Below are 27,269 nucleotides of genomic sequence, written 5' to 3'. Positions count from 1 at the left end.
GAATAATTGAGAGGTAAAGTACACCAACATTTGGCAAATTGTTCAGTGCATTCGGCTTTCTACCTAGCAAGAGTCAGCAGTCACATCCAAAATGTCTGCAGAATTTTTCTAGTTTTGTTTAATGTTTCTATTTGTGGATTAAAGTTTTGCTACTTTTGATACTAAATTACTGTAACTCGGTGATGCCCTTAGTAATGCTGCATTCTCACCAAAAGCGGGGGAAGGCATTTTGGCGGCGAGTTTGCATTGTAGACAATGGCGTTCACGCGCAATGGAATGAAAGCGCGTGGGGTGGCGCGGAGGATGCGTTTGGCGCGCTGGGATGCGGTGCGCAGCAGCGAAAATCCACAGATTCATGACGAAAATCCGCACATTCGCCGTGTTCGCTTTTCGCCTCGAGGCAGCCAATCGGCTTCGAGTACGGACTACGTCACACACAGCGTCCTCTCTATTGTCACCCCGAGCGCAACAACATGGCCAGCCGGGACAAAATGGTGAGCAAAGAAGTAGCATTCAAGTAAGTAAGTCTGTTTACTTGCTAATGAACTGTACCGAGGAAGCAGCAATGTTTATCATCCATGTCAAAGCTATTTTTAGCGCAACTGCCGGTCGCCAGATTGCCACTAAAAAAGCGAAAACGCTATCACGTACCTAACAAAAAAAAAAAAAAAAAAAGGAGAAAATAGTGCCAAGGTTGTTTAGTCCCAGGAAAGAAGTGGAAGCAGTTGGCGGTGCTCACTTTTGGTTGACTCGCTAAAGTGCTCCACGGTCCTTGTTCACCAAGGGACACGCCTCCTCCGCTCCGGGGCGCACGAAAGCGCGAATGCGCATTCCATTCGCCTTTTCGGATTTGGTGAGAACCCAGCATAACAAAGAGAGTTGGTCGGTGCTTTATATAATGGCCTGAAAGAATGTGTAGTTAAGGCTGAAGTTACAGTTGATTTACAATGAGACAATGTGACAATGTGTGGGCTCCTGCCTGCTGATTCGGGGCCTGAAATATAGGACAGCCCATCGGGAATTGTCCCTTCCTTCCAGATGGCCCAGTCCGTGCCTGGGCTCTGCATTAGACAAGATATTGCCATGCGGGTTCAGGAAAACCAAGTAAAAGCCATATATATATATATACATACATATATATATATATATACATACATATATATATATACATATATATATATATATACATACATATATATATATACATATATATATATATATATATATATATATATATATATATATACATACATACATATATATATATACATATATATATACATATATACATATATATATATACATATATATATATATATATATATATATATATATATATATATATATATATATACATACATACATATACATACACATATATATATATATATATATATATATTTTTTTTTTTTGTATTTATATATATATTATTTCTCTATTTAATTATTTCATGGTCACTGTGTTGCGATGTTTCGTAAATTTATTTTATCTGTCAAACTCGCCCATCAAAGTTAGTGGGCGGGGCTAATGCCTGATTCACTCAATCTTGTCTAATCGGCTGCTTCGTTCTGGAGTGGTTAGAAACATGGTGGCTACGGTGATGGATTTTTTTTTTGCTGATATAGAGTGATCGAGGCTTGTTGTTGTGCAAAACCAACATCAAAATAAAAGCGATATTTCTTCGATAAAGGACAATTTTGTGTTTCCATTAAAGAGTGTTTCCATTAAAGAGTGATTTGCTTCTGAGGTGTCGTTCTCGTAATGTCCCGCCTCGACTCTCGTGAGATCTCGAGGTTCATGTAGGCGGTCACATCATACAACGTCACGAGAAGAAATTGTTTGCGTGTTTCAGACTTAAGGCTCTTTCGTTAAACCGCTTTGTGCTTAATAAGACTTGTTGTGCCCTTGGGAAGCAATTGGGACACAAACGCGAGTGGCCCTGTACTTCCTACTTCCTTTTCTCTGTGACCGAAAAATTTTGCGAAGTACTTCCATTTCAGCATGTCTCAAAAAACACCTCATGAAAGCGCAAATGTGAGTCTAATGGAAATGCACCTATTGAAGGTGAATAGCGCCACCCAGCCTATCAATTGTGTTTACTCGCTACTCAGTCCGCATCAATTGACTATTCTGAAATGGATTTGCCTTGACTTGGTGAGCAGATTGACCAATCAGGTGTTAGGACCTGCCAACCAAACTTTGATGGGCGAGTTTGACAGATAAAATAAATTCACGAAACATCGCAACACAGTCAGCATGAAATAATTAAATAGAGAAATAAATAAATAAATAAATAAATAAATAAATAGAGAAATAAATAACTAAATATATAAATAAATATATAAATAATCATAGGGAATTTAATTAATTAATGACATTTAATTAAAAAATGACGCATTTGTTCACTTATTTAATGGTGTATTTTTATTCAATGTTGGCACTTTTGGTCCTCCATAGTTGATATCAGAACGGTTACATAGAACTTTTTTTGCATTAGGGTAGTTTTCACAAAACATGGCGCAGCCAGATGCTCAAACACTGACCCGGTTTGAGAGCCAATATTTTTTGCGTTTTAAAATCAAGAACCAGATTTCACTGCTTACAAAATTGCATATATACTTCAGAGATATAAAAGCAGAAATTATTGAGATGTGTGTTGTTTGTGGTGAATGTATTTTGAACGCTGAAAAATAGCCATCACAACCACTTCCGTTTATGACATACCAATTCATCCATGTAAACAAGAGCCCTTTATACCCTTTAAATGTATCACTACCAAAAATAGTTCCTACCAATAAGTTGGCAGAATGTCAGTGCGATAAAATACGATTTAATTGAGTCCCACGCCGTCCATAATGTGACAATACTTCGGCAGAAAAAAAATTCTGGTATGGTCGTTACGTGTTGAATCCACAAGGTACTGCTGATGATTTACAACTGTACTTAACCTTATGCTTCCACTTGAAGTACTTTGGAAAGGAGAAATAGTTTAACTTTAAAATATCATGTTAACATGTTTAAAAAACACTTTTGTTTATTCAACAAGGACCGAGTAAAGTATATTTCGAGTGTGGTGTCTAGATTTAATGGTAACAACGACAAATAAAAGTTGCAAGCATGTCTTTAGTGTATTCTTGCATGTGAGTCAGTAGGATTTCAAAGATGCAGAGTTCAGCTACAGGCATTTTGTATTTTGTGAAGCAAACAGCTGATAAGTTGTGATGTCCACGTGATACTCGAATGACAGCCATTGTGCAAACCATACTGAGATATTTTTCTACATGTAAGTGGTAATTCGTATCAGTTTTTCTGCATGTCGAATATATTTGGATGTCATCGGTAGTAAAGTTGTTAAAATGTAAAAATAATAAACTTAAAAATGTTTTTTTTTTTTTTTTTACTTGAGTGCTCCGTGTTTGGTGCCTAGGTACCAAGCGGAGCAGACCATGACATTCAACTATCTCTTGCGAACAACGGGCTGACTGAGCCACCTTTATTCATTCATAGCACAATGAAGAAAGATTTGACCTAAAGCATATATAATACTCATCTAGTTTTGAACAAGTTCATTTTTGGACACTCCTGGACAATGTTTTCTGAGAACCAACCGTTAATAGAAAACCAAACTTTGCATGCGTGGTGTCATATTGAGTTAATTACTTCATATAAGGGGTTTAGTAAATTATCAAAGATACGTACCAACTGTCCTTCGGCCCGGACTTTGTTGAGCATTGCTTCTCTTTTACGCTGTAAAAACTCCTCAACCTGATATGCCCGCTCAACAGGAATATGAGTCTTCCGCCTAAAAACGTAATATGGTAAGCACAAAGAGCCAGAGAAATTTGCATAGCTTTGCCATTGACTGAATTAGGTTGTGTAACCTACCTGCTCATATGGTTTTGTTTTGAAACGTGCTGCAATCTTTGTAGTTCTCGTTTGACTGCATCAGGGTTTAGAAGTGGGGTAGGACCATTGGGAAGCACTGGGCCAGCAGCAGCTGGTACAATACTTGCAAACAGATGCAACACTGTCAATACATATTTAACTTTCTGGATGACATGAGGCATCAGAAATTACCGAATGGGAGTGCCTAGCCCGGATGATCCCTCGCTGCTGATTCCCACCTCGGTTGATTGTTGTTTAGCCATTTGGTCAAGGGCAGCATGGTAGTTTTCATATGGATTTTTGCTTATTACAGAGGCTGGAATAGAGTTTGGGACGGGAGATGGGCCAAAACCTGCAGCTCTCTTTCCACCACCTAAATAACACTTTGGAGAACAAAATGCAAGGTTTACACATACATACTGTACATACATATACTAAATACATTTCAAAGCTCTTCAAATAGTGCTTGCTTAATAAGTCATATGCGAGTATTACAACAAACTGCCGCAGAAACAGTTTTCTACTGGTACTAAGTCTTCCTCCCACATTCCATAAACAATGCAAAGATTCCATACATTCTAACTATTTTAATGTATCCTTGCTCTGTATGGGGAGCAAGTAAATTAAAAAAAACAACAAAAAAAACAACTCTTTTGAGGTCTTACTTGACAAATGAAGGTTCAATGCCAACCTTTATGGCTCCCGCATAGACTTTCTTATTGTTTTTTTTTCTTTTTTGTTGTTTTTTTTAATACAGGGTGCGAGAAAGAGAGTAGAGCGCTACCAGTGATGAGGAGGACTTATTCAGCCATCTGGCTCATAACAAGTCGAGTGTCTGCAAGTTGCGTGTCACAGAGGCTCAAATTACCAGTCAAGTCACCATTGACATTGTTCAGTCTGGAAATGTAAGTTCCCTAACTTGGACGCTTAACATCCAGGTGCCTTTTATCCCGCTAGGCCAACTACATGTCGTGTACTAAGCAGACACAAGATAGAGGCCACTCCCCACCGCCCCGCCCCCTGATAGAATCACATGAAACCTTACGTGCTGAGGATTTTACTATGATCAGAATTGGTGCAGTATTTGGGATAGAAGACGGCCTTTTTCTTGCCCATTACGTCAGCAAACTCCCATTCAAGTGAACGAAGGCAGCTACCGTTTACGGACGGGATACATCATCACAATCACGTGACCAGGACAATGGCGTTCACCACGGTATGTTTTTATTTTGATACTTAATCGGTTTCAAAGAAAATTCAGGGATTAAGATGCCAAAGATATTTGAACTTTTATTCTTTATATACAATGCCTAATACAATACTGGAAAATTTGTTAAGTCTTGTATCGCATTAAGTTCTATTTCACCCCTGCTGACTGCAATAGGTGGTGCAAAAGCAATGAATGTTGACTTCATGCATGTGCAGTTCAAGTATGCCTACCCAAAGGTCATCTGTGACTCCTGGATGACCCAGGACATGCATAAATTTTGGAGTCAGCAGACGTTTGCTTCCTCTTTTCTTTTTGCATCGTTTGCATACAGCTGGATACTATGACACTTGAATTTAAAAAAAAAAAAAAAAAAAAGGAATTTTCTGTCCAAAATCATCCCACCCACGCTAGTAGCCTTGTGACCGTGTTGGCTGGAATAGCAAAGTTTTGCCCTCCAAAGGCTGGGTGGATGTTTTGGTTGGTTTGTGACAAAAATGCATTTGTGGCGGCCTTTTTTTTTTAATTTAATACCTTTTTATTTATTTTTTTTACCAGACCCGTGTGGTTGAGCAACTCTCTAACCGCTCCCAATGAAAGTTAAGCTTCTGGTTATTCTTCTCGAATAGTTACCATGGTGCAACTACTGTTATTGCTGGTCCAGTTTGCCTTGTGTTACTAGCACGCAGGCTACACAACTTGTATTTTGTTCATTCCACTTCTGCTCGCATTTGACAGCGTTGGCTTCCCAAAACATATTGGCACTGCTTGTTGTGTCTCTTTGGTGTAGTTGAGTTAATAATGTAATTGCAGCCTTTACAGGTAATGGCAGCATTCGCGTCATCTTCCTGCAGCTTCTCAAGCAGAGACTGGCAATGCCATGGATGCGCATTCATCCAGTATTGGCAGTGGAAATGTGTAACTGGTGGAACTGTTTTACTCTTGCATCGTCCACCCAACTGCAACCCACACTGCAAACATGTTTACAGTTTAGGAGCAGATGGTTACGCTTGACTAGTGAGCTGAAAATCCAGGTCCCCGGGCCAGCCATGAACACTTTGACTGCCAAACGTTACCCAAAAAAACAATTTGGAGCATTTTCATTCATCTTTCAAAACAAACAGAATATTGCGCAGTATGACGACATCAATATGGTGAATACCATATGATTCCATTCTTTCATGAGAAAAATAAGTATGTTTCTACCTTATTCCGTTCTTTAGTAATGTAGCGATAATTGGGTCGTCTTTTGGACGAATTAATAATCTGGACGTTACAGAGGTAAATTGTAATTAGCTCGATAACCTCTAGGGGCACCACGTTGGCTTTGCTTTGGGTTAACAGGAGCAAGCAACGACCAAAATCCTTCCTTCATCAGTCATTCATAATTTAAAGTCACTACACTCGATATTCAGTGGTTCGTTGTACTAACAAAATAATAATAATCCACTAGAAAACACAGATGAGTAAGGCGGAATAGAGTTAATAAAACATGCATTTATTCACGATTGTTACACTACAGAATCAAAACAGTCTTTCTACCGTCAGAAGAAAAGAAATAAAATAAAGCTAATAAAAATAGGGAAGAATGTGAACGAATAAGGAAACAGGGAAATAGAAATTTAAGTTGTCAGATCTGTGATATGTCTCAAATGTAAGTTGCACACAGTGATATGCCGAATTGGGGATCTAACGTGCACTTACGAGTTGGGTGCTGCGTCGAACGAGCAGAAAAATTAGGTCTTTGGAAAAATAGCCAATGTTCGTTCAAAATTGACAAGAAAAATCAGAAAGGGCAATGCCACAGGTGAGCAAGGGAGCCCCTCGGAGGCTGACGTAGTTGCGCGGCTCGTCCCTTGATTAGTCGGCGAGATCTTTCTCCGGCGTGGTTGTTTCTACCGGACCGCCGTGGACTCCAGGTGTTGGAGCTCGGTCCACTGCGTGCCTGCGTCCGGGGAAGGCCAGCCGTTGGAGGTGAGCTTGCACCGCGGCAGGGCGCCACCGACTAGGTGAGATGCGGTGCGGCTTGGGTGCACAACCTTGAGTCCGGCGGTACGATGCAAGTGTATCACTGCGGAACTCGTTGATGGCGGGCAGTCACCGATGGCGAAGAAAAAAAAGGGGGGGAGGGGGAAAAGGAAGTAAAAGAGTCTCTTTGGGGTCAGCGTTGAAGTTGGACGCACCTGCTCCGGGGTGGCGTGCGGCGAGTGTCTGCTCTCGTGGCAACTTGTTGATGCCAGGAACAAAGGGGGCCACGTGCTTGACAAGTTTCTTGGGACAAAGAGTCCGTGGGAGCGGGCTTGGAAACTTGCCGGTATCAGGCAAGCGGTAAGAGGTGCGAAAAGCGGAGAGAGGAAGAGGGGAAGAGTTCTTTGGAGGCAGGAAGAGCGGGAAGAGAGCGAGGGGGGGAATGCCCTCGTTGTTTTAAAGTCTACTGGGCGGGGCTTATAGTAGGTGGTGGCAAAAACCCTTCTATTTGCTCAACGCAGACTTTACAAAGCAGATTATTAAAGGGATTCATAATTTGGCATTAAATTTGGTCAGGCTGGCAAATCAGTTTTCCCACACAACAACGCTTAACACACATCGCGATTACTACATCATAAACTAATTTTGTGAGGTAGTTCCTACTTGCCTAATCTGACTAAGCTGAAAGATATTGATTACCTTTAATTCCTTATGGAATACAAATGGGATAGGACGTTCATACACACAAAAAGACATAACATGAATCATTCGTAGTTCAGTTATCTGTCAAGAATGATCATGGTATAAACGTGTAATATGCGGTTACTTGTAAGAACTGTCACTAAGGATAGTCCCAAGTTTCACCACTTGGCGGCGCTGTTGCTCCATCTAGACGTTCCAGGGGTGCCTGTGGGTCATTGCCCCCTGGAGGACCGATGCCAGAGCATCCTTTTTGGTTGATAAGAAAGGTCATAAACATTACTGTAATCAGTTAGCTGTATCTGCTTGGTCGTAAAAGGCTTCACTCGGACCCCGAGAGGTCGGGCTTAAACAAACTCTTTTGGCAGACGCATAAATTCCTATGTGACCTGTTCAGCTGCTTCAAAAGAGCTTGCAGACCTGCAGACCTAACCAAGATTGGATCCTTCCTGAGCTGTGGAATTTATGCAACTGCAGTGAGTTTACTTTGACAGAAGAAAACCAAAAAAAATAAAATAAAAATAGAGGGTGGACTGGGCCATAGGCCATAGTTGTTACAGTAATCACTATTTGAAATTAGGTCATTTGAGTGACATAAGCGAAAATACAAAAACATTACGAGAAAAACTAGCTTTTTGTGAAAAGATCCATTTTTTTTTGCACACCAGTGACTTTAACACTAATATTTTTCGTTTAGTGACAAAGAAGAACAAGACGTTGCACTGCCCACTGAGAGAAAGGGAAAAAAACGTAATAAACATAAATTAACGTTTTTGGCAGCATTCATTAGGATTTTAGAATAAGCCATCAACGTTTTTGGCGGTCAAAGAGTTAAAGGACAAAAAAAAAAAAAACCTTTGTGACTTGACATAAATATATAACTATATAATAATTACAATAATAAGAATAAGAAGAATGATGATAATACCAACAACAACAACAACAAGCAAACTGTTTTTTGTTTGTTTTGTTTCTATTCCCCTACATGCCATGGTCGACTTGGAAGCAGCTTCCAGTCTACTTATCGACCGTGATTGACTGTTTGAGCACGACAGTAATAAAAACAAAAATAAAGGAATTTGCCTCACTGTTCCATGCTTTTTGAGGAAAGTAGATTGAGTATGATAAAATAGTAAAACGTGGAACACAATTTATATTTAAAAAAAAAAAAATGCCATGGTAAGAACTATACATCAGGATTAATGAATATTACTAAAGAGTACCTTCCTCTCTGGGCTCCCAATAGTTGACATCAAGTCATTTTTCCAGCCTTGCTCCCTGGCATGGTTAATACGACTAATCTGAAATAGATTACAAATTCATAATGACTGAATTGTAAATTGTACGAAAACAAAATTAGCATAGATAGGGGTTTGCACTGTGCAGACACATCGATTGTATGATTTGATAACGACATAATTGTCCATGCCACACGGACACCTGAAGGAATCAAACAAGTGCCAATGAGATTTCAAGGATCGCATTCAGAAGCATTTTGTGTTTTATGAACATGATAATGGAATGTTGGTGTCCTCACCGACAAGGCCTACTCCATGCTCTATGGAGGAATTTTCCCCAAAACATCTTTACAATTAGCAAAGAGGGAATTTGTGCAAAATCATGAAGATTGTGCACTTCTGGAAAAGTTATTGATTTTTGGCAAGGTAATATAGGAAGTGGCAGTTCTAGACAGTTTCACCTGTGGTGGCAAGGGGGTAGCAGGAGGTTCAGTTTGGAGTGCGGAGGAAATAACACCCCGCTTTCCACCCACACAAATACAGATGTATGTAGGCTAGTGCTAGAGCTGTGCCACAAATGATTCTTTTGCTAACCAGCAATAGTACAATTAGTCGCGTAATCAGATATATTATATTATATCGCACCATCAGGGCTCTGAGAACTGCAAACTTGGGTCATAGTAAACAAGCTATCATTTAGCTGTTATGCTGTACACAAATGGTGTAAGCTGCCAACAGAAGTGAAGTCAGCCCCGAATGTAAATAATTTTAAATCCAGGTTAAAAACTTTTTTTTCCCCCAACACATGTTATTAAGGTCTGATAAACATTTTGAATCATGTTTTTTCTTTTAATTAATTTAGAAAACAAATATTTTTTTTTTTACTTTTAAATATGTTATATAGCTTCCTGTTAATGTGTTTCAACATTGTCAATGCATGTTCTTTTTGTAAGCTACTTTTGTTTTCGCTGTTTTTCTACCTAATTGTTAACTGTTGTGTTTTTTTATGCTTGTAGGTGTCTTTGCTTGTGTAAAACACATTGAGTATGAAATGTGCTATAGCAATATAATTGAAAGATCTGGCTATTTCAGATCATTCCTGTGTGTGTTTTTTAATTACAAACAATCCCAGAAGTTCAAACAACTCCTGTCTCTATTTAAAAAAAAAAAAAAAAAGGTACATAAATGAGAACACAAGCAACATGTTTATGGAATTAATAGCTGCATCACCAACTGTAAATGCAGAGAACGTTGATGAACTTCTGGATGATTTCACCTAAAAAATGTTAAATGTTCTGGATTCTGTTGCTCCTATTAAAACGAAGACCATTTCATACCGAACTAAAACACCTTGGAGGTGTGCTACCAACATAATGACTTTGAAATCTATATGCAGAAAAGCAGAGCGAAAGTGGAGAAAAACTAAACTCCAAGTTCATTTTGACCTGTACAGACAATGTCATTTTAACCAACAGTTAGTAATAGCCAGACACTTTTCTGAAATTATTAGTAGAAACCTCAACAAAACACGCACTCAATTTGCCGTGGTTGACAAACTCACAAATCCCCCAAATCAAACAGCGCCAGAACTCCTCTCAACAGATAAATGCAATGAATTTGCCTGCAACTTTAGTGAAAAAGTGCAAGCCATCAGGTCAAACATTGTTACAAACCAGCAAAATAACAAAATGATGCAGCACTTAAAATCACCTCGGAATAATTGAATTACCATGACAGAATTTGACTCAGTGGATCAAAATACTATAGTAAACTTGGTTCAGCAATTGAAACCTTCCACAAGCTATCTTGAGTCAATACCATCTGGCTTTTTCAAAACCATTGTGAAATCTGTTCAAATCGATTTACAGCAAATAATTAACTGCTCACTTCAATCAGGTGTTTTTCCTGAATCTCTGAAAGTAGATCAAGCCCATTCTAAAAACAGAACACTAGATGTCCCCCTGCTAGCAAATTATAGACCAATCGCAAACCTTCCCTTCGTAACAAAAATAGTTGAAAAAGTGATTTTTAATCAACTCAGCAATTTCTTGAGCTTAAACAGACTTTTGGATAAATTCCAGTCAGGTTTCCGACCTCTTCACAGTACAGAAACAGCTCTGATTAGAGTACTGAACGATATAAGATTGAGCACTGATGCAGGGAAGGTATCAGTGCTCGTCTTGTTGGACCTCAGTGCAGCATTTGGCACAATTGATCATAATATACTGTTGGACAGGCTGGAAACTTGGGTGGGGTTAAATGGAAGTCCTTAAATGGTTCAGGTCCTACTTGGAGGAAAGGAGTTACTTTGTGACCATTGGAAATTTTGAATATGATCGAATGGCCATGACATGTGTAATCCCTCAAGGCTCAGTCCTTGGACCCCTGTTGTTCAGTCTGTATGTTACCTTTGGGTCAAATGCTTCAGAACACCAATGTTGACTATCATATATGCAGATGACACACAACTGTATTTATCAATGTCCCCAAATGACAGCAGTTCTATTAACGTATTGTGTCATTCTCTAGAGCAAATTAACAACTGGATGAACCAAAATTTCTTAACTATATTAATAAATAAACAAACATTCACTACACTCACAAACCTTTGCTGCTCAATGGGATACATGCTTTAACAACAATGTAACATTTGCTGTCACGTCTATTTTACATGCTGAAATAATTTGGTTGTGCTACTCACTTTCAGCAGCCTCAAAACATACCTGGCAGCAGATCATTTTTTGCTCACTGTTGCAGATTATTCCAAAACGGTGTCTCTTTATGGAATGGAACGGACTGCTATTGTTACAGCACTTTTTTTTTTTTTTTTTTTTAATCGCTATAGTGCCCAAAGCGCTTTACAAAGCCTCACATTCACCCATTCACACACCAGGGCACTGCTAGGACCACTGGAAGCAAATCGGGGTTTAATGAACTAGCTTCTCTTGGCTCCTGTTCGCTGCCAGGTCCTCAGTTTTAACTGTGGCAAACCAGCTTGTCAGCTAATAATAAGAATCATTTAAAAATGGCAAATTTGCCATTCGTATAAGCATGAGTGGATGAAAAATTTACTCGCACTAGGTGGGTTTCCGTCTACCTATTTTTATTTGAATGTTCAATTGTGAAAATAAACCTGAATGGAAACACTCGAAATTTGAAAAAATGCTTAACATTCGCATAAAAAGTTTTTACACCTGGAGCAGGTGGATTTTTTTAGTTTATCAACTGCAGGAAAATGCAAATTTTGACTATGGAATCTTTAGGAATAAACAATGACAGGACCGGGTACCATGTTGCATGTTTTGTAGTCACACACACACACACACACACACACACACACACACACACACACACACACACACACACACACACACACACACACACACACACACACACACCCACACACACACACACACACACACACACACACAAAAAGTTACTCACACACGGTACTCCGCACATGAAGCAAGCTTATATATATTCCTTAAATGGATCAGTTCCTATTTGGAGGAAAGGAGTTACTTTGTGACCATTGGAAATTTTGAATCTGATCGAATGGCCATGACATGTGGAGTCCCACAAGGGTCAGTCCTTGAACCCCTGTTGTTCAGTCTGTATATGTTACCTTTGGGTCAAATGCTTCAGAACGCCAATGTTGACTATCATAGTTATGCAGATGACACACAACTGGATTTATCAATGTCCCCAATGACATCAGTTCTATTAACGTATTGTGTTATTCTCTCGAGCAAATTAACCAAAATTTCCTTCAGCTAAACGAAAACAAAACGGAGCTCATTGTTTTCGGCAATAAAGAAAAGAGGATTGCTGTTAAAAAACAGCTTGAGTCACTGTCTTTAGAAACTAAAGACCAAGTTTGAAATCTTGGGGTACTAATAGACTCAGACCTGACCTTCAGCAATCATATTAAATTCATCACTAAAACAGCCTTTTACCAGCTGAAAAACATATCCAGACTGAAGGACTGCATCCTTCAAGCAGACCAAGAGAAGCTTATCCATGCTTTTATCTCCAGCAGACTAGATTACTGTAACGGTCTTCTGAAAAGAACATGAGACAGTTGCAGCTCATTCAGAACGCTGCAGCTCGAGTTCTGACCAAAACAACGAGATCAGAACCTATTACTCCAGTATTTAAGGATTTACACTGGCTCCCAGTCAGCTGTAGAATAGATTTTAAAGTTCTGCTACTCGTCTATAAATCACTAAATGACTTGGGTCCTGAATATATCCAAGAAATGCTGATTGAGTACAAACCCAACAGGGCTCTGAGATCTAGAGACTTGGGCCAACTAGTGGAACCCAGAGTTCGAAGCAAACATGGTGAAGCTGCATTTAGCTATTATGCTGCACACAAATGGAATAGGCTGCCAATAGAAGTGAAGTCAGCCCCGAGTGTAAATGCTTTTAAATCCAGGTTAAAAACTTTGCTTTTTTTCTCATACCTTTGATTAAGGCCTTTTAAACAGCTTTAATTAAGTTGTTTTTATTTTGTAATTATTATTTTTATTATTATTTTAAACTTCCTTATGCTAAATGTTTTAAAGTTTGTTGAATAATGTTTTTAATATTGTTGTTGTATGTTCTTTTTAGTAAATTTTGGAACCTATTTTTATTTATTCTTCTTCCTCTGAATGTTAACTACCGTTTGTTGATGTTTATGTTGCCTTTCCTTGTTGAAAGCACATTGAGTTGCCTTGTGTATGAAATGTGCTATACAAATAAACTTGCCTTGCCTATATATAGCGATGGCAACCAAATGGTCCAATTGTCCCACACAAATCATTAAACATGGCTCTTGTCGTGCAGAAATATTTCAGTCAGAGTTTGTCTGTAAAATGCTGCTTAATATAATCAACCATTTCCCAGAAGCCAGAGTTGGGCATCGACTGTCTGTCAGCTTCCGTCAGTAAGGACTGACTGGGCTGGCCTGAAATACTGACAGAAGGTCACTGAGAGACCGACGCTGCCCAACTCTGCCAGAAGCCTTTTATGCGCTTGTGCTCCCATAAGACAGAAAACGGCAGCGATCGCTTATGACGGCTTGGTATGCAGTGAATGATGACAGAATTGTGACCGGAGTTTTTCAAAACCATGAAAGCTCGATCAGCAATCCATCCATGATGACTTTTGTTGGCATTGAGCCGCGTCTTGTGGCAGAGAAACATTCTCATATGACATCATCTCATGGCACAGTCTCCTCTCCTCTCTATGGGGTATATGCCACAAAAGAGGCGGGACGTGATTTTGCTCATCAGTTTATTTCCGGTCCGGGTTGCGAACACGCAACCCTGGGACACAAAGTCGGAAGCACAAGTATTTTTGACGCAGCCCAAACGTCGCAAACCGAACAGGAAACAAACTGTTGTGCAAAAAAACAGTTCCGCCTCTTCCGTGGCATATACCCCATAGGGGTTTTTGCACCGCTGAAACTTTTGGAGAACTTTTCAGTTTACCTTGGTAAAATTCAGTTTGGGCGTTTTTCTACCAACAACAATTACCAGGGTAATTAAATTCCCCAGGGGTCATCCAAGTCCTATCTCAGTAGCAGGGTCTTGCTGAGCCAGACAGGAACTTTGAGGGGGCTGGCTGCAATGGCCACGGCTGATTGGTCAAATTTGGGGGCACTGTTTTTACATCGGCTAATCAAACTCATTTGAATTAATTACCGAGAACTCAGATGCTGTAGAAACACAATTCTAAATTCCCTGCTAAACTTTTACAACCAAGAACTCCTTTACCCAGAACTAAAAGTTCCTGGTCTTGTTGGTGGAAAAGTAGCTAATATTTGCAAAATATTAACAAGTGGAATGTTGGTTTTGCACATTTTCACTGAATTTGTGTAAAAATTCCAAATCATTCGGACCAATACCCCACTATTGTCTCAAATTTGCGAAAAAAAATGCATCCGTTTTTGGGTAATCTAGAGCCATAAATTGAGCCTTTTATGAAGAAGCCACAATGTGAGGGGGGGAAAAAATCTAAAATGCATTAAACGATAATTGAATCATACCAGCTTGAATGGTAATCAAATCCAAAGGTGCCTGAGATGGCACGCGCCTCATTTACATGCCATGCATTTGTTTGCCACCCACCTTTTCCTTTTCATACCGCTTCATTTGCTCTGCTTTCAACAACAACATCTGAGACAGAAACGGATATGTAAACATTTTACAGCAATAGTACAACTCTGTGTAGCAAAAACTATGTTTGCGCATGTGCTCACCTGCTCTCGCTGTTTTTTTTCTTTATCAATCAGCTCCATCCTTCTTTTCTTGATAATCTCCTGCCATAGAATATAAGGCAAAAATAATTGTAGTCCGCATAAAAAACATCAAAGAGGGAGAACAACTGGTCTGAGTCGGTAGCTCAAAAGTAAAGGTTGGTTACCGAAAAACAAAAAGCACAATCAAATTAAGTACAATCTGACTGTATACAAATTAAGTGGCCCTCTTTGTGGTATACCTGTTTTCGCCTCTCTTCTTCTCCTTGACTTACTCTTCTGTGGATCGCTGTGGGGGCCTGAGCATATAACATAGGACATCAGAAGATTCCAACAAAATATGGGGAAGTAAAAATATGAGTCGAATTGAGTCACCAAATGTGTAGCTCAGGCATCACAGTCTGACATTTACAACTTACTAACCGGTTTATGTTTAACAGCAAGCTTCCTGTCTGCAGGTTTTTTGGTTCCCGACACCTTCCTCGCAGTTAAAAGCACTCCGTATTTGCATGCTGGTGTGGTAATCTTGACCGCAGAAGATGATATGGAACCATGGGCAGGCCGCTTAGCTAATCACAAAATAATAATAATAATAATAATTAAAAAAAATAAAAATAATGATGAAACAATTACTTATTACTACAAAAATATACAAAATTTACATTCATTCATCCTTTATTTTCCAAGCTACTTATCATTCGTATGACAGTATTAATAATTTCATTACATTTAGATTAGAAGCACAAATTGCATAATGTAAACGTACAAAAAAAGTGTGAATCCTGATAGATTTTGTAGTAGTTTAGTGATTTGAGGAGCATAATGGTGGTTTAAATCCACGCGTCCATCGAGTGGCACAGTATAGCACAATTCAATTCAGATTGCTATCCCCTAATGAACACAGCTTTTCCTTTGTATGGTTGAGCAGCTTCCGCCAGACTAGTACATAACGACTTTGGCAGTAGATATAGCAGCAGAACAGCATGCAGCTCTAATTAATTAAACTAAGCAGAAAAACGCTAACATTATCTGTTAACACTAAACAATTAATTCTTTTTTAAAATTCTTTTCTTGATTCATTTCTTATTGTTTGTTTATTAAACATATAAGCATAAACAAGTAGCAGATAAAAAAAATTAAAAGAATCATTAGTGATAGTTGACATGTTCAAAGGGAGTAGGAAGAAGTTGAAAACTTATCTAGTCCTACCCCTTATTCTTTGCATCTTTTGACTTATTTCAATATTAATACAGTAAATTAATACATTTTAATAAAAGAAAATGTAATTCATGTCAAATTCAATTTTAATTGAAACTGAAATTTCTCTCTCCATGGCAATAATGTGTTTTTATGTGTTTACTTATTTATTCTTAATGTAACTTTTTGGTAAAAAGGGCCTTAGACAGCATGTATTCCATGATTATTTTTCCTGTCTCACCTTCTGGCATTGTTGTCACTTGTTGGCTTTTTGTCAATGTTCAAAATTGACGTCCTAACTGGCAAAAATACACCACTGATTGGCTGTGATTACTAATCATGTGTACCAGTGTTGCAGCCAGATTGTAGTTGAGCAAGACAAGACACCACAGGGCAAACCAAATACATTTTTGATTCAATTTTACAAATGAAGCAAGTTACTCATGCCGTTTATGGTGTCATTTCCTGGCCAACTATCGGGCATTAATGAGAGACTCTTGTCTTTTTAAAGTCTGTAAAAGCAGTTGTGTCGCAATGAAAATAGAAATTGTAAAACAAAAGGCTGTAATTTTGTGCATGTGTGTCTCCAAAGACAAAAATCCAATTCCTTCATTATGAAATAGGTTTTTGGGATATTTTGTGAAAAATTTAAGTCCAGATATATACATATACACATACATATATATATATATATATATATATATATATATATATATATATATATATATATATATATATATATATATATATATATATATATATATATATATATATATATCCATATCCATCCATCCTCTTGAGCGCTTTTCCACACAAGGGTTGCGGAGGCGAGGGAGCCTATCTTCGGGCAGTAGGCGGGGTACACCCTGGACTCGATGCCAGCCAATTGCAGGGCACACAGAGACGAACAACCATCCACACACACTCACAAGCACACCTAGGGACAATTCCTTTATGACGGCATATGAGTACCAGCCCCCATTGTTCCCATCACAAGAACGGGGGGTGGCCATTCCCTCAGTCCAGCATCATCTTCGGAGGGCACATCATGTGTGGCGAGAAACCAGAGCGGCGCTGTGGCGCCCTTCAGCTCGCAACCAAGCGATCGCCAACCATCGGAGACTTGCCACACCTGACTATCGTCTCGGACAGGAAGTGTGGCTTTCTATAAGATACCTACATCTGGCAGGGGGATACAGGACGTTGGACCCCAGTATATTGGTCCTTTCAAGATCACGTCCTTGGTCAACCCAGTCTCTGTGAGGCTTAAGCTCCCCTCAACTCTCAATGTACACCCCGTGTTCCATGTCTCTCACTAATCAAGCCTGTTGCTTCCAGTCCACTGAGTCCTCCAGCAGCGCTTCCTCTGCCTCTTCGAGTCGTGGACGGCGGGCCAGTATACTCTGTGAAGGAGATCCTGGATTCCAGGCATCGAGGCCAGGGAGTGCAGTACCTGGTCGACTGGGAGGGCTATGGGCCAGAGGAACGGCAGGTGTCCGCCAGGGGGCGTCCGTTGAGGGGGGAGGGGACTGTCATGTCTTGTGCCGGCAGGCTCTGCTCTCAGGCTGTGACTTTGTTTTGCAGCAGTTTGTCCAGCGGGTGACACACGAGAGACATGCAGACCTGAGATGCATCTGTAATCAGCCAGCAGCTGAATTTAAGAAGCAGCTCGGGCGGGACACACTTGTCAGACTATTATATATATATATATATATATATATAAGAAAAAGAAAAAAATAGGGACCTCGGGCCCTAATAATAATAATAATAATAATAATAATAATAATAACTAGAGCTGCGAGCAGCTATAAAGGGCCCTCGCAGCCCGGGCCACGTTGGGGTCCTTGCACGTTGGGGTACTTGCACGTTAGGGTACTGGCACGTTGGGGTACTGGCATATTGGAAGCAAAATTTCTTTGAAAATGGCATAATAAACGTTTACATGTAGAATATTTTTTTTGCCAGTGTGTGTCAAGCTCAACGGGTTTTGGTGATTGTTAAGACCTGCAAAAATCAGCGTCCTTATTTATTTTTAGGCAATGAGTTGCCCTGATTGGTATTTTTTGTAAAAGTGTATATATACATCATCGCTCGTTGTACTCATTGCACAATGTTACTTTTATTGTCCAAAGGGGCAATCAAAAATGAATAAAACAAAATGGAAACGTACATACGTTTGGATCGTGTGAAGCCAGTGAACAATTTGAGTGGTGGAAACTAAAAGAATATTCATAAATGACTTAGTTATCACACTTAGAATGAGTTTACATTTTTTGTACAAAATACCGTATGTGTTTTTTGTTTTTTTTTATATATTATGCCTCAAGGGCTAGGTGGCGCTGTATTTATAACTGAATGTTGTCATAGAGAAACCTTCAGGCCTTGATTATAAGCATACATGTCAAGTGTGGGATTTTTTTTGGAGCATGTACCGTTGAGTTATTATGCATATCCTTCATTCACGATATTGCTTTTAATGTCCACAGAGGCTATCAAAAATAAATAAAAATATATATATGTTTGGATAAGTCTGATGCCAGTGAACATTTTGAGTGGTGGAAACTAAAAGAATATTCATAAATGACTGAGTTATCACACTTAGAATGAGTTTACATTTTTTGTACAAAATACCGTATGTGGGGTATTTTTTTTTATGCCTCAAGGGCTAGGTGACGCTGCATATATAACTGAATGTTGTCATAGAGATAGCTTCAGGCCTTGACGATAAACATACATGTCAAGTTTGGGATTTTTTGGAGCATGTACCGGGGAGTTATTAAGCATATCCTTTTTCAGTGCGAAACACAAATTTTGATGCCCCGCCTTCATCATATAGTATTTCGAAAAGTCAAGATTTTTCCCCCTGTCGTTGGCTCAGGTCTTGACATGGTCCAGGTCAAGTCTTAACTCAGTCAGATGAAACGTGTAGGAGAAGTGGGCAAAAGTCTGCCCCCTGTGAATGTGGGCAGATCTTGCTTAAACGTACAACCGGGGCTGCTTCATTAAAATTTTCTAGGGGGCGCTATTGAGTCATTTCTGTAAAAATAGCACAATCCAGGATAAAATATCGCTCATTTTGCCAGGCCAGATGTGTGTGCCAAGTTTCATGCGTTTCTGTGCCGGTTTAGGCCCTCAAAATTGGTGTTGTTTTCTTGGCGAACAGCGCTGAGCCACGCCCACAGCGATTCGCGAAAACTCACAAACTTCGTGTTGTGACATCATGAAGACCGAAACCCTCATCTGAGCAAATATGAGGTAGGTGCAGTTAATGTGGTTGGAGAAAAACATTTAAGAAAAATCGTAAGAAAAAAAATTGCCAGACGGTGGCGCTAACAGTAAGATGAAATATAAGTTCGTAGATGTCTTAAGGGCTGGACTCTCATCAAATGTGTGAAATTTTGAGAAGATAGGATTACCTGGATCAAGTAAAAGCAGCTTTTATTGCCACGAAAAATTACCAGACTTTGCGGCACCGTAGAGGCCACGCCCTTTGGCGAAAAGTTACAATATTCGGTGTGGGGCATGATCAACATCTTAAGGCTTGTCTGACCAATTTTCAACTGGATCCCTTCAAAGAGCTTGGCACAGTAGCTAAAAACGTAAAGTATGACATTTATTGTCACCACTAGGTGGCGCTATATATATAACAGAATTGTATCATATAGATGTTTTCAGGCCGTGACTATTAAGTTGCGTGAGAAGTTTGAGATTTTTTGGAGCTTGTTCATGGGAGTTATTCAGCATTTTGTCTTTCTGGACAAATTAAATTTTAAAATCAATATTTGATGCCCCGCCCCCGTCATATAGTATTCCAAAAAGTCAAGATATTTTGCCCAGTTGTTGTCTTGGGTCTTGAGATGATACATGGCAAGTTTGAAGTCAAATGGCTGAAAAATATTTGCAAAGGGGGAAAAAGTATGACCACAGTGAATGTGCCAAAATGGGCCAAAATTGGACATTCAAAAATTCATAGCTCACTTCCTGTACCTTTTAGGAAATGGCTTCCACTGACTTTTTTGTGCGTGTCGGGGTGCTACACGTGCCTGGCAATTTTCGTAGCTCTAGGTCAAACGGGCCGGGATTGGTTTTTATTTTTCTACGCTAGGGGGCGCTATAGAGTCGCATTGTTATGGCAACTACATAATATCAAATTTTTCGCCGGGCCCGAAGAGACTGCAAAGTTTGGTGAGTTTTCGTAAATGTTTAGGCCCTCAAAAATGCGATCGTTTACGGAGAAGAAAAAGAAGAAGAAGAAGAATTCTTACAAAAACTAGAGCTGCGAGCAGCTATAAAGGGCCCTCGCAGCCCGGGCCACGTTGGGGTCCTTGCACGTTGGGGTACTTGCACGTTGGGGTACTGGCACATTGGGGTACTGGCATATTGGAAGCAAAATTTCTTTGAAAATGGCATAATAAACGTTTACATGTAGAATATTTTTTTGCCAGTGTGTGTGTCAAGCTCAACGGGTTTTGGTGATTGTTAAGACCTGCAAAAATCAGCGTCCTTTTTTATTTTTAGGCAATGAGTTGCCCTGATTGGTATTTTTTTGTAAAAGTGTATATACACATCATCGCTCGTTGTACTCATTGCACAATGTTACTTTTATTGTCCAAAGGGGCAATCAAAAATGAATAAAACAAAATGGAAACGTACATACGTTTGGATCGGTGTGAAGCCAGTGAACAATTTGAGTGGTGGAAACTAAAAGAATATTCATAAATGACTTAGTTATCACACTTAGAATGAGTGTACATTTTTTGTACAAAATACCGTATGTGGGGTATTATTTATTTATTTTTTTTATAAGCCTCAAGGGCTAGGTGGCGCTGTATTTATAACTGAATGTTGTCATAGAGATACCTTCAGGCCTTGATTATAAGCATACATGTCAAGTGTGGGATTTTTTTTGGAGCATGTACCGTGGAGTTATTAAGCATATCCTTCATTCGCGATATTGCTTTTAATGTCCATAGAGGCTATCAAAAATAAATAAAAATATATATATGTTTGGATAAGTCTGATGCCAGTGAACATTTTGAGTGGTGGAAACTAAAAGAATATTCATAAATGACTTAGTTATCACACTTAGAATGAGTTTACATTTTTTGTACAAAATACCGTATGTGGGGTATTTTTTTTTTCTGCCTCAAGGGCTAGGTGGCGCTGTATTTATAACTGAATGTTGTCATAGAGATACCTTCAGGCCTTGATTATAAGCATACATGTCAAGTTTGGGATTTTTTGGAGCATGTACCGGGGAGTTATTAAGCATATCCTTTTTCAGTGCGAAACACAAATTTTGATGCCCCGCCTTCATCATATAGTATTTCGAAAGGTCAAGATTTTTCCCCCTGTCGTTGGCTCAGGTCTTGACATGGTCCAGGTCAAGTCTTAACTCAGTCAGATGAAACGTGTAGGAGAAGTGGGCAAAAGTCTGCCCCCTGTGAATGTGCAAAAATCGTCAAAAATGGGACATTCAAAAATTCGTAGCTCACTTCCTGTTCATTTTAGCATATGGGTCCAAGAGACTTTTTTTGTAGGTCTTGGGCTCCCTCATACACCTAAAAATATTCGTCGTTCTTGCTTAAACGTACAACCGGGGCTGCTTCTTTAAAAACTTCGAGGGGGCGCTATTGAGTCATTTTTGTAAAAATAGCACAATCAACAATAAAATATTGCTCATTTTACCAGGCCAGATGTGTGTGCCAAGTTTCATGAGTTTCTGTGCATGTTTAGACCCTCAAACCTGGCGTTGTTTTCTTGGCGAACAGCGCTTAGCCACACCCACAGCAATTCGTGAAAACTCACAAACTTCGTGTTGTGACATCATGAAGGCCGAAACCCTCATCTGAGCAAATATGAGGTAGGTTCAGTTAACGTGTTTGGAGAAAAACGTAGAAGAAAATTCGTAAGAAAAAAAATTGCCACTAGGTGGCGCTATCAGTTAGATGAAATATAAGTCAGTAGATGTCTTTAGGGCTGGACTCTCATCAAATGTGTGAAATTTTGAGAAGATAGGATCATCTCGGTCAAGTTAATGCAGCTTTTATTTTCACGAAAAATCTTCAGACTTTGCGTCACCGTAGCGGCCACGCCCTTTGGCGAAAAGTTACAATATTCAGTGTGGGGCATGATCAACATCTTAAGGCTTTTCTGACCAATTTTCAAATGGATCCCTTCAACAAGCTCAGCACAGTAGCTAAAAACGTAAAGTATGACATTTATTGTAACCACTAGGTGGCGCTATATGTATAACTGAATTTTATCATATAGATGTTTTCAGGCCGTGACTATTACGTTGCCTGAGAAGTTTGAGATTTTTTGGAGCTTGAACATGGGAGTTATTAAGCATTTGCTCTTTCTGGACAAATGAAATTTTAAAGGCAAAAAGCAGCACTTGACAAACAATGCATTGCTATGGCAACAGCGTGTTACAAAATAAAAAACTATCGATTACTTTGCATCTTAAACATCTGAAGATGAAACACACCAAGTTTGAAGACAGTCGGATAAATTTTGTAGAAGGGGTTCGTTAAAATATGACCCCTGAAAAAGGCCACAAAAAATGGCAACAAATCCCATCATAAATCAAAATGGCAGACTTCCTGTTTGGTTTAGCACATGGTTCCAAGAGACTTTTTTGTACATCATGGGCTCTTATGTATGCCTGCAAATTATCATAGCGCTTGGTGAAACGTACAACCGGGAATGCTTTGTTAAAGAGGAGTTTTTTAGCTCAAAATGTGATGCCCGGCCCCTGGGGGACTTCCTGTTGGGTTTAGCACAGGGCACCAAGAGACTTTTTTGTATATCCTGGGCTGTTACATATGTCTACAATTTTTCGTCGCTCTAGCTGCTTCGTACAACTGGGAATGCTTCATTAAGAAGGATTTTTTTCCTTTGCAAAAATTGCATGCCACGACAACAGCGTGTGACGAAATAAAAAACTTTCAATAACTTTTCATTTTCAACATCTTAAGATGAATCACACCAAGTTTGAAGATGATCGGATAAACACTGTAGGAGGAGTTCGTTAAAATAAGACCCCAATGAAATGGCCAAAAAAATGGCAACACGTTCCAAAATAAATCAAAATGGTGGACTTCCTGTTAGGTTAAGCATATGGTTCAAAAAGAGTTTTTTGTAGGTCATAGCCTGTTACATATGTGTACCAATTTTCGTAGCTCTAGATTAAACGTACAACCGGCAATGCCTCGTGAAGTAAGAATTTTTAAACTCTAAATTTGATGCGCCGCCGCCGTCATATAGTATATCAAAAACTTTTCATTTTTCACAATGATGTTGTCCCAGGTGTTGAGATGGTACATCCCAAGTTTGAAGTCAATCGGGTTAACCGTGTAGGAGAAGCGGGCAAAAGTATGACCCCTGTAAATGTGCAAAAATTGGCAAAAATTGGACATTTAAATACTCATACCTCACTTTCTGTCTATTTTAGGGTACACACTTCAAAGAGGTTTTTGTTCATTGGGATGTGCTACAGGTGCCACACAATTTTCATAGCCGTCGGACAATCGTAGCGGGACAGGGATCCGTTTAACCTATGTAGGGGGCGCTAAGGAGCCATTTTTCAGTTATCATGTATGGCGACTTTAAAATATCAAATTTTTCACCAGGCCTGATGTGCGTGTAAAGTTTGGTGAGTTTTCAGTCACGTTTAGTGTCTCAAAAATGCGATTGTTTGTGGAGAAGAATAATAAGAAGAAGAACTAGAGCTGCGAGCAGCTATAAAGGGCCCTCGCAACCCGGGCCACGTTGGGGTACTTGCACGTCGGGGTACTGGCACGTTGGGGTACTGTCAAATAGGACAAGGACCATCTAAAATGTTTTTGACAAGCCTTGTGTGTGCAAAGTTTAATCAAAACGCAAAATATGGTGCGCAATTCCCAAAATAAATTCAAAATGGCGGACTTCCTTTTAGGTTTAGCATACGGCTACAGAATACTTTTTGTAGGTCTTAAGCTAATAGGTATGCCTCCCAGTTTTCACAAATCTAGGTCAAGTCATCTTTAGTTGTGTATCGCTTGAATCATACAATTGGAAATGCTCCATAAAAATGCATAGAGGGCGCTATTGAGCACAACGTTGGGTTACTTGCACGTCAGGGTACTGGCACGTTGGGGTACTGTTACATGGAACAAGGACCATTTAAAATGTTAGTTTTTTCCATGCCTTGTCTGTGCAAAGTTTAAAGAAAAAGGCCAAAAATGATGTATAATTCCCAAAATAAAATCAAAATAGCGGACTTCCTCTTTGGTTTGGCAAATGGCTACATAATACTTTTTTGTAGGTCTAGCATAATCATACAATCGGAAATGCTTCATAAAAATGTCTAGAGGGCGCTATTTATTGAAAATTGCACAATAAATCTCTGAAAATTCATGTTCATGACAAGTCTGATGTGTTTGCAAAGTTTCATGAGTTTTCATGTGTATAAAAAAAAAAAAAAAGCAGCACTTGACAACTGTTACATGGAACAAGGACCATTTAAAATGTTAGTTTTTTCCATGCCTTGTCTGTGCAAAGTTTAATGAAAAAGGCCAAAAATGATGTATAATTCCCCAAATAAAATCAAAATAGCGGACTTCCTCTTTGGTTTGGCAAATGGCTACATAATACTTTTTTGTAGGTCTAGCATAATCATACAATCGGAAATGCTTCATAAAAATGTCTAGAGGGCGCTATTTATTGCAAATTGCACAATAAATCTCTGAAAATTCATGTTCATGACAAGTCTGATGTGTTTGCAAAGTTCCATGAGTTTTCATGTGTATAAAAAAAAAAAAGCAGCACTTGACAAACAATGCATTGCTATGGCAACAGCGTGTTACAAAATAAAAAACTTTCGATTACTTTGCATCTTAAACATCTTAAGATGAAACACACCAAGTTTGAAGACAGTCGGATAAATTTTGTAGGAGGGGTTCGTTAAAATATGACCCCTGAAAAAGGCCACAAAAAATGGCAACAAATCCCATCATAAATCAAAATGGCAGACTACCTGTTTGGTTTAGCACATGGTTCCAAGAGACTTTTTTGTACATCATGGGCTCTTATGTATGCCTGCAAATTATCATAGCGCTAGGTGAAACGTACAACCGGGAATGCTTCGTTAAAGAGGAGTAATTAGCTCAAAATGTGATGCCCGGCCCCTGGGGGACTTCCTGTTGGGTTTAGCACATGGCACCAAGAGACTTTTTTGTACATCCTGGGCTGTTACATATGTCTACAATTTTTCGTCGCTCTAGCTGCTTCGTACAACTGGGAATGCTTCATTAAGAAGGATTTTTTTTCCTTTGCAAAAAGTGCATGCCACGACAACAGCGTGTGACGAAATAAAAAACTTTCAATAACTTTTCATTTTCAACATCTTAAGATGAATCACACCAAGTTTGAAGATGATCGGATAAACTCTGTAGGAGGAGTTTGTTAAAATATGACCCCTATGAAATGGCCAAAAAAAATGGCAACACATTCCAAAGTAAATCAAAATGGCGGACGTCCTGTTAGGTTTAGCATATGGTTCAAAAAGAGTTTTTTGTACCTCGAAGGCTGTTATATACCTCTACAAATTTTGGTAACTCTATGTGAAACGTACAGCCGGGTATGCTTTGTTAAAGAGGAGTTTTTAGCTCAAAATGTGATGCCGGCCCCTGGGGGACTTCCTGTTGGGTTTAGCACAGGGCACCAAGAGAGTTTTTTGTACATCTTGGGCTGTTACATATGTCTACAAATTTTCGTAGCTCTAGCTGCTTCGTACAAATGGGAATGCTTCTTTAAGGATATTTTTTTTCCTTTAAAAACAGTGCATGCCATGACAACAGCGTGCAACGAAATACAAAGCTTTCAATAACTTTTCATCTTCAACATCTTAAGATGAATCACACCAAGTTTGAAGATGATCGGATAAACACTGTAGGAGGAGTTCGTTAAAATAAGACCCGAATGAAATAGCCAAAAAAATGGCAACACGTTCCAAAATAAATCAAAATGGTGGACTTCCTGTTAGGTTTAGCATATGGTTCAAAAAGAGTTTTTTGTAGGTCATAGCCTGTTACATATGTGTACCAATTTTCGTAGCTCTATTTTAGGGTACACACTTCAAAGAGGTTTTTGTTCATTGGGATGTGCTACAGGTGCCACACAATTTTCATAGCCGTCGGACAATCGTAGCGGGACAGGGATCCGTTTAACCTATGTAGGGGGCGCTAAGGAGCCATTTTTCTGTTATCATGTATGGCGACTTTAAAATATCAAATTTTTCGCCAGGCCTGATGTGCGTGTAAAGTTTGGTGAGTTTTCGGTCACGTTTAGTGTCTCAAAAATGCGATTGTTTGCGGAGAAGAATAAGAAGAATAAGAAGAATAACTAGAGCTGCGAGCAGCTATAAAGGGCCCTCGCAACCCGGGCCACGTTGGGGTATTTGCACGTCAGGGTACTGGCATGTTGGGGTACTGTCAAATAGGAAACCATCTAAATTGTAAACGTTTTTGCCATGCTTTGTGTTTTTAAAGTTTCATGGAAAGGCCAAAAACGATGCACAATTAACAAAATAAAATCAAAATGGATTGGCACATGGCTATATAGAATACTTTTTGAATATATTCGGCATGCCTGCCAATATTCACACATCTAGCTGAATCATATAATCGGAAAGACTTCATAAAAATGTCTAGAGGGCGCTATTGAGCCATTTATTACAAATTGCACAACAAATCTCTAAATAAAATATTCATGTTCCAGACAGGTCTGGTGTGTGTGCAAAGTTTTGTGAGTTTTCACCCATATTTAGACTCTCAAAAAAGCATTTTTCT

At 39.2% G+C, this 27,269-nt stretch overlaps 1 protein-coding gene across 8 annotated transcripts in view; it reads right to left on the bottom strand.

Moving 5' to 3' along the window:
* Positions 1–27,269, bottom strand: part of nek1 (NIMA-related kinase 1) — a 120,371-nt gene that overhangs the window by 35,237 nt on the left and 57,865 nt on the right. For 5 of the 8 annotated variants that reach the window (XM_077533413.1, XM_077533418.1, XM_077533416.1 and 2 more), the window contains 10 exons: positions 15,664–15,809; positions 15,483–15,539; positions 15,244–15,303; positions 15,113–15,160; positions 8,983–9,060; positions 4,078–4,268; positions 3,886–4,008; positions 3,700–3,802; positions 947–1,061; positions 740–840 (listed from right to left, as the gene is read on the bottom strand). In XM_077533413.1, coding sequence (XP_077389539.1) covers positions 740–840; positions 947–1,061; positions 3,700–3,802; positions 3,886–4,008; positions 4,078–4,268; positions 8,983–9,060; positions 15,113–15,160; positions 15,244–15,303; positions 15,483–15,539; positions 15,664–15,809 — 1,022 coding nt within the window. The remainder of the gene's footprint in view (positions 1–739; positions 841–946; positions 1,062–3,699; positions 3,803–3,885; positions 4,009–4,077; positions 4,269–8,982; positions 9,061–15,112; positions 15,161–15,243; positions 15,304–15,482; positions 15,540–15,663; positions 15,810–27,269) is intronic. The other 3 variants (XM_077533419.1, XM_077533420.1, XM_077533417.1) reach the window with 2 other exon arrangements.

The sequence above is a fragment of the Festucalex cinctus genome, chromosome 10, assembly GCF_051991245.1.
Source record: "Festucalex cinctus isolate MCC-2025b chromosome 10, RoL_Fcin_1.0, whole genome shotgun sequence".
NCBI lineage: Eukaryota > Metazoa > Chordata > Actinopteri > Syngnathiformes > Syngnathidae > Festucalex > Festucalex cinctus.
Note: the sequence above shows the minus strand (reverse complement) of the source record. Positions and strands in the feature narration are given on the sequence as shown.